Here is an 8,504-nt window from a genome sequence, read left to right as displayed (position 1 = left end):
GGTCCTAAATCACGGGGTTTTCCCGGCAGAGCCCCGGCCAAGCCAGCCCTCTTGGCATCTCCTCCAACCAGGACTCTCAGATAAAACAGCGAGGCTTTGCCTCTTAGGACTTTCTGCTCAGTGTGATGTTTCTGAAGACTAAATAAAGAATCTCACACCCTCTCTCTGCCCTAGAACGGAAGCTTCGTGGGAGGAGAGCTTTTGCTCGCTTTGTTCCTTGCTGTTTCCAAACACTAAGAGCAGAGCCTGGCACACAGTAGGTCCTCAGCAAATGTTTGTCGAATAAGAGGAGACACGACACCAATGCAGGGGGAGGAATCTGGGGGCAGGAGGTGAAGTTTGTCCTTGTGACTGAGCAAGTTGCCCAAACTGTCAGTCCTCTCATCTATGGGGACAAGATTGGAAAAGGCAAGGGTTTAGAGCCAGGGTGACTAGGTTTCTAGACTTTTCTCGCCTTTTATCAGCTGTGGGGCCTTAAGCAAATAGCATGGCCTCTAGGCCTCAGCTCCCTGATCTGTAAAAGGGGCTGAAAGGTGACCGTGAGTATAAACACCCACTATCACATCTGATACTTCATTGTTGTTCAAAGAATGGAGGGTGTTAGGATTGAGCTGTCGTCACACACCGGGGGGAGGGGGCCCACACTACTCACCACTCACAGTCACCTGTGTCCCAGGACCAGATTTAAACTCCACGTCATCAGGGCTCCCTTTCTTGAACTTCACACAGAAGTAGGTGCCGGCGTCCGCTGGGGTGATGTTACTGATGCGGATGGAAAAGTCCATGTTGTCTCTTTTTGCGTAGTCTGAAACATTTGTCACTCGGGGGAAGCGGCCTAAGCGGTCTATGCCCCCTTTGAAACTGTAGACTAACTGCCGGTCTGGCCCAGCCCCCCTGTACCACTGCATGGGCCCCACGGGATGCAGAGAGGAGACGATGCAGGGCAGAGTGACCGCCTCTCCAGCTGCGACCGACACCGACTTCTCACGTTGAATCACCTGCAGCTCCTCCTGACCTGTCACTCCTGCAGGAAACACAGGGCTGTTATTCATCCCACAGGTCCTGTCTGTTGTCTCAGGTGTTTATCAGCAACAGCTTCCGCTGACTGAGTGCAACCCCTGGGCTGGGCTTGTGCTCAGCACATCCCATGTATCATTTCATGGAATCCTCACCACAAGCCTACACGGTGAGACTGCATGACAAATGGGGAGACTGAGGCACACAGTGGTTAATGACCTGGCAGATATGGGTGTGAACCCTGCCTGAGTGGAGCCCTGAACCCTCTCTGGAAGATCCCTGTCTGAGCTGGGCTCTGGGGTTCAAATCCAGATTTACCAGGAAGAAAGGGGACCTGGTGTTCCCAGATGAGGGAACAGCCTGGGCCAAGGCTCAGAGGTGTGCGGCAGCATGTGTGTGTGGGGCTCGGAAAGGAGCTTAGGTTCTGTTTCCAGCCTGGCCCAGGAAGCAGGCTCCAAGCAGGGAGCTGTACTCGGTGGTTTGGGCTTCGTCCAGGCAGTGGAGCCGTGGAAAAGATGCGGGATTTGAAGCAGGAGAACTTGGGTTGGAGTCCTGGCCTGGTGCCTTCCAGCCATGTGACCCTGGGCAATCACTCAGGTGACTGATAGGCTCGGAGGGGGCACTCATGAGAGTGAGCTCTGCAGACCGCTTTGGTTTGGGTGGGTCCCTGTATTGCTCCTGAGCCTTAATCTCCTCTTCTGTGAAATAGTTACTGACCCCATCTCCAGTCTCTGCGAGGATTAGATCCGTCTAGGGCAGAGACACTGTCAAAAAGAAGAGTTTAGCCTTTGCTGTCATCAGATCTGGTCTGAAACCTGGCTGGATCCCTTATTCCCGTGTGAATACGCTTATCCATCGGTTTTGTTTGTCTGACTCCTTATCTAGGAGATGGGTATAATATCCCGCCCTCTGCTTTGTTCTGAAAAGACAATGAGATCACACATAGAAGTCACTTAGCACCGAGCTGGCACAGGGGAGGCTATTCTTGTCATTATGCAAACAGTGAATGAATGGGGAGGGGCTGCTGCTCAAACGTCACCCCACCAGCCCTGACTGATGCCCCTGCAGGCCAGGCCCCTGCTGGATGCGGGACACACAGGAGCTGGGCAGTGGGAAGGAGCCTGAGGCCTAAATCAAAGGCTACCTGGAGAATATGAGACAGGGACCCTGGTAAAGAGACTGGAGGGATAAGGGGAGGACACAGCCAGGATGATTAAGGGGCAGGAGGACATTGTTGTGAGATGTGTAGGGACCAAAGAAGAACAGCTCAGGGCCTGATTCTGAACACAGTGGGGGAAGGGGAGAGGAAATGGAGACAGACCACAATGACCAGGGAGAAAGAGAGAGAGAGAGAGAGAAGCAGAATGAGAGAGAGAGAGAGAGAGAGAGAGAAGCAGAACGAGACAGAGAGGGAAAGGCAAACAGAATGAGAGAGTGAGGTGGAGTGGGGGAAAAGAGAATGAGCCAGACAGAGATGGGGAGTGGTGACAGCCTGGTGTGCGGGGAGACAGGCGATCCGGTCCCAGCCTGACCGTCCACTGCCCCGCGATGTGCCGACCTGGGCCCCTTTGCCTTGCACGTCAGCCAGGGCTGCAGCAGATGCCCTGAGCAGCCCACTCCAGCTCTGGCCTGGGCAGGAGAGAGCCCCTGTGGATTTGCCCACCAGCCTGTGGGCCTGGCACTTCTTTGCCAGCAGGAGCAGGCGCCCAATGGAAGGGAGACCCACAGATCCCAGTGTGACCCCACTGGGCTAACCCAGGGCCTGAGAACAGGTCTCATCCACCTGACCTTCTTCCTGTCTCTTTCCCCGCTCCCAGCCTCACCCCGCCCTGGGTCCTGTGTCAAGGATCACCCTTGGGGCTGGGTTCTCATGGTAGGTGAGCAGAGTCTCAGAGCGCCAGCCTGTTCTTCACAGGACAGAGGGAGAAGCCAAGGCCCACAGAGGCCGCGGCACAGCCAGTGTCACCCAGCCTAGAGGCGTGGGGCTGGTGCCAGGTGTGTGAGACACAAGGAGGTACAGGCACACCGCGGCAGAGACAAGAAGCATCCCAGCGACATCAGAGGCAGCACTGCAGCTGCCAAGAGCAGCGAGCCAGGCACATGCCCAGTGGGTCAGCATTTCAGCATCAGAGACGGGACAGACTGGAAATGCTGCTTGGAAGAAGTGCAGGGTCTGGGGCCAGCACGTGGGGTGAGGAGACGGGTTCCCCTCTCAGCCAGTCCAGCACCCACCCTCTCTGCACGTCGTCATCCATAAGGTGGGGTACCGGGTACCGGCATCTACCCCCAGGGTAGTCCTGAGGACTGCATGGCCCAGTCGTCCACACTGCCTGCCTCATAGGTGGTGCTGGCCAACTTCTGGTTCCTGTCCCATTATTATCACCACATGGATACACTATATATTTGGTTTTCTCTCAATCGTCATATCCCCCACTAGCATGTAAGATCCAGGAGGGACTGTTTCCAAGCCCTTGCCTGGAACAGTGTCTGACACAACACTAAAAAAATACCAGGAGCTGTCGAACTGATTCCGACTCACGGTGACCCGACATGTGTCAGAGTAGACCTGGCCTCCAAAAGGCTTTCAGTGGCTGATTGTTGGGAAGTAGATTGTCAGGCCCTTCTTTTGAGGTGCCTCTGGGTGGAATCAAACCTCCAACTTTTCAATGAGCAGTCGAGCATACTAACTGTTTTACCACCAGGCACACACTAAATCAAAAAACCAGGTGCCGTTGATCTGACTCATGGTGATCCCACGTGTGCAGAGTACAACTGCCCCGCCTTTTCAAGGCTGTGACTTTTTTGGGAACAGATTGCCAGGCCTTTCTTCTTAGGCACCTCTGGGTAGGTTCAAACTGCCAACCTTTCAGTTAGTTGTAGAACGCTTAACTGTTTGCAGCCACCCAGGGGTTCCAGGCACGCACACTAGGCCCGCAATAAATAAATGCTGAATGAATGCATGAATGAATGCATGAGGGATTGTACCTGCTCCATGACCCTGGGCAAATCCCCTCTCTGAGCCTCTCTCCTCATCTGTGAAATGGAGCTAAGGTTGGCATTTCCAGGAGACAGTGCAGGCCTGGAGCCTGGGCTGAGCAGCTCACAGATCGAGTGTCATAACCAGCAGTTATTATTATCCTTATCAATAACACCACGCCGGGCTGTGAGTCAGTGGTCCGTGCAGCCGGCGGGGAGTTGCGGAGTCAGGGAGTCAGGGCAGCGGCATGTTGGAGCAGGGCTGTTCTTGTGGTGCTGCTGGAGGCCTGTAATCACACCCAGCAGGCGACAATAAAATCTGGAGTTGTGGTTGTGGCGGGGGTGGCCTTTTTTTTTTTTTTTTTTTAAGCTCCTCTCAAGCTCTCTCCTCCAACTGTAGCCAGATTTAGGCTGCTTAATTGATTAGCTAGTGTTTATAAAGCGTTTGAAGAATTTTAAAAGTGCGACGTAAGCGCCAAATATTAATCTGTGTATGTGTGTTTTTTTTTCCAGCACAGTTGTTTCTTCTTTTCTTTTTCTTTGTAGGTTCTGTTCCAGGAAACGAGCTTGTTAGAAATCACTCCTGGGGCTCTGGGCCTGGGGTCATCATGCTGGCATAGCTGACAACACCATTTCCTGCTGCTCCTGCCCTCCTGGCAGGGAAAGCGACTGTCGGGGGGGCTGAGAGGTATCTGGGAGACGAGGATAGCTAGGCAGGCGTCTCACACTCTGCTGGTGGGAGTGGAGATTTGGACATTGTATAAGGTCCCTCGGTCATGCAAATGGTTGACACTCAACTACCACCCTAAAGGCTAGCAGTTCAAACCATCCAGTGGTGCTGCAGAAGAAAGGCCTGGCAATCTGCCCCCCGAAAGGTCACAGTCATGAAAACCCTATGGAGCACAGTTCTACCTTGCAACACATGGGGTTGCCATGAGTCGGAATCGACTTGACAGCAACGAGTTATGGGCTAAGCAGTTTGGCAGGATGTACTAAAGGTGTGAAAACTGTTCACTAGCCTTTTTGCTGGGCTGGTCTACTTCTGGGACTTCACCTGAGGACATTACCCCAAATATGGAGTGTGCTTTCTGCATAACAATCTTCAAAAAGTTGGAAGAAAGCCCAAATGGCCAATGATAGGGAATGGTTAAGTGAGTTACGGCCTATCCCCTACGTGGAATTATAAGCAGCCATAAAAAGCCATCACCATGAAAACTGTGGTAATATAGAAAATTTTATGGTATAATTTTCAATGATATTGTGATTACATGAATAAAACATGTTCACTGCAAAGCATTTAGAGAAAACAAAATAATCTTGTATAATATCAAAGATAACTACAATCAACATTTTGCTGTAGTTAAAACATAATGAGTGGGGGAAAAAAAAATTATCCCATCAGGTAACTAAGGATTATGTGCAAACATTTAGCTTCATTCTTTCAGGTGTTCTTATAAAAGGGAAGAATTGAGAGTAACTTAACATCCAAAGAAAGCAGGCAGGCTGCTTGGTCCTATTACCACGGGTCCACTTCATGGCCAAGTCTACAGCCATGAAAACTGACAGTGTAGACTTAACAATGATTGATGTGGGAATGTGGTACGACAATCGTGGTGGTTGCCAAGTGACATATTCAGTGTGATTCCAAACTTCTATTTTTTTTTAAATGAATACATGACATTAAGGAATAGCTGTGATTAATTTTGAGTAGTTGATTTACAAGGGATTTTGCGCTTGTTTATATTTTCTGTTTTTCTTTTAAAATAAAGTATGCTTGTGCAATAAGAAAAGATGAAGGAAAAACTGCACTTTCATGGTAAGCATGACTATGCGAAATAAAACTATTAACTATTTTTATACCAAATGTATAACATACATATATCAATGATATAATTCACACATAATTTTATTTGTATAAAGTACAGATAAAACTATATGTATAAAATATAAATATATGCACACATATGTATATAAACAATTGCAAGGTATACAAATTATAAAGTATCGCCTGTACTATACGTGCAATTTCTTTGGATTATGAATAAAAAACTCATGGGATTTTTTTCTTTTTTTCCCTTCTACTTCGGGTATTTTTCTGATTTTCTAAACCGGATGAACATTAAACAATTTTATAGAATCAAGGTTTGTTTCTGTAAAAAGCTGTACGGATACGTGTGTTCCTTATGTGTTTATTGTTTGAACGAACTGTCCCTGGGGATTCTGTGTTTTGCTCCCTGCTATTTCCCTAGCTCCTGATAGGAGGTTTAGCACAGAGTAGGTGCTCCATAAATATGTGCTGACTGACTAACCACCGCATGTATAGAGAAAAGGGTCTAGAACGGAAAACACCCAAATGTTTCAGTGTGTTGCCTTTGGGAAGTGCAACGGGGAGGGGGGCAGGTTTTCTTTTTACTTTATAGTAAACAATATATTAAAGTCTTTTTTTCTCACCATGAATATTTGTTGCTTTTGAGAAAAAATAAAAGTAATGAAATAAAACGTGACTAAGCTTTCTAATGGGAGGAGTCAGCACAGTGGATGGTGACGGCCCCCTGTATTTGCTGTAGAGGAACCAGTGTCAACAGGACACTGGGCGCCCACAGCACAGGGCCAGTCAGGACTTCAATCCTGAATCCCACTGTGCGCCAGGTGCTGAGCTAAGGGCTGTGAAGCGGCTGTGGTCCCTGCCCTCAGGGAGCTTGTGTGCTGGTCATGAAGACAAGAGGTTAAGGAAACAATTCGAATGATTCCATTTGGAATGAGCCCTCCAGCCCCCTTAGCCATGTGGCTCCAGCTGATAGCTTGGCCCCCATCTCCTCCTCCCTCACTGTGACTCACTGTGTTCCCCCCACCCCACTCTCCTTTCTCTTCCTCAAATAGGCCAAGGAGAGGGGGCACCTGTGTCAAATGCTGCTGAGAGATACAGTAAGATGGGGGCTCAGAAATGAACATCAGGCTTGGAAAAACGTATTTGAGCCGGAACTCGATGCGACCGCCTCGTTTGTCTGGGTCTCGCCAAGTTTTCCAGCTTTGACAGGGTGCAGGCTTATCAGTTTTCCGTGCTCGTTTTAGTGGAAAATATTTTAGTTTTCCTTGTCTGCAGGTTTCCGCCTTAAACAGACTCCGGCTTTCGCAGGTTTTACTATATATATATTTTTTGCAATGCGTATGTGTGAGTTTTCAGATTAAAACAGATTAAAATAATTTTTATAAGTGAAAAAATAAGCATAGATGCTTTTTCTAATGGGAAAAACAAATCAACTTAGAACCAAACTTTGCCCAGAGGGAGCCAGGCCACCTTGATCTCTGGGTGCAAATCCTCCAGAGCCTTTCTCATCTCGGGAGGGGAGAACAAGCTGCAATCGCCCTTCCCAAGAATCAGCCTCATCCAGGACGGAGCTCACTGCCACTTGCATGAGAGCTGTCCATCCCCCAGGAAGCAGTGGGCAGCAAGGTGACCACTCTCAGGTGGCCCACGAGGCAGCCAGGCAGGGTCCCAGGAAGGACAGGCCACCATCGGAGGAGCCAAAGAAACAGGCTGGAGCCACCCCTCAGGTTTCCACAAACTCAAGGAGCCCAGGGACCTGGGAGCCTGCAGCAGACTTGGCGGTGCCCAGCACTCAGCACCCTAAGATGGCTAGAAGGACACCCCTCCCAGCACCCACAGCAGGAGCAGCTCGGCATCCCTCTTCCCTGACCACAGTCATTATCCGCATGCTCGGGGGTCACAGGCTTATCATCATGCACACGGCAGCACCTCATCAGGTGATACCTTTCATATCTTTTGGATTGTGATTAGTGGCTGTGTGAGTGTGTAGAGCAGGAATGTGCAAAAGTACACATGCATGTGAGTGTGTTGTGTGTGAAACAGTACGCACACAGAATGTAGAGCAGGAGTGTGCAAAAGAACATGTGAACACAAGTATGTGTGAAAGAATATGCAACTGGGTGGAGTGTGCAAAAATACATGCACACAAGTATGTCAAATATGCATGAAAGAGTACACACACAGGAGTATGAGAGTGGATGTGAGTGTGTACACACATGCATACTTTTCTCTAAGGCTCCATTGCCTCAGCCGTAAAAGGAGACACCGCCCCGACCCCCTGAGGGTACACGTTCAGTGGTTAGGAGGGCTGGACTGGGAACTGTATGTCTCTTTGTCTCCTTGCTCTCCTGCACCCCACACACCATCTATTAGCAGATCCTGCCGCTTCAGCTTTGAAGCCATGACCAGACTCTGACCTCTTCACCACATCCACTGCACGACCATCTCTCACCTGAAACCTATCGCAGCTTCCAAACTGGCCTCCCTGCCCCCTCCTCGCCCCTCTACATTGCACACTCTCCTTGCAGCCAGTTGTTGTTAGGTCCCGTTGAGTCAGTTCCGACTCATAGCGACCCTCTGTACAACAGAACGAAACACTGCCTGGTCCTGTGCCATCCTCACAATTGTTGTTATGCTTGGGCCCATTGTTGCAGCCACTGTGTCAGTACATCTCATTGAGGGT

At 49.7% G+C, this 8,504-nt stretch overlaps 1 protein-coding gene across 1 annotated transcript in view; it reads right to left on the bottom strand.

The window, feature by feature from the left end:
• Window positions 1–8,504, bottom strand: part of LOC101354699 (tyrosine-protein phosphatase non-receptor type substrate 1) — a 47,166-nt gene that overhangs the window by 23,950 nt on the left and 14,712 nt on the right. Inside the window, exons 3-4 of the mRNA XM_023737495.1 lie at window positions 656–1,024; window positions 274–319 (exon numbers count right to left, since the gene is read on the bottom strand). Coding sequence (XP_023593263.1) covers window positions 274–319; window positions 656–1,024 — 415 coding nt within the window. The remainder of the gene's footprint in view (window positions 1–273; window positions 320–655; window positions 1,025–8,504) is intronic.

This window comes from Trichechus manatus, unplaced genomic scaffold, assembly GCF_000243295.1.
Source record: "Trichechus manatus latirostris isolate Lorelei unplaced genomic scaffold, TriManLat1.0 scaffold00104, whole genome shotgun sequence".
In the NCBI taxonomy this organism is placed as follows: Eukaryota; Metazoa; Chordata; class Mammalia; order Sirenia; family Trichechidae; genus Trichechus; species Trichechus manatus.
This window is presented reverse-complemented; position numbering and strand designations above follow the sequence as displayed.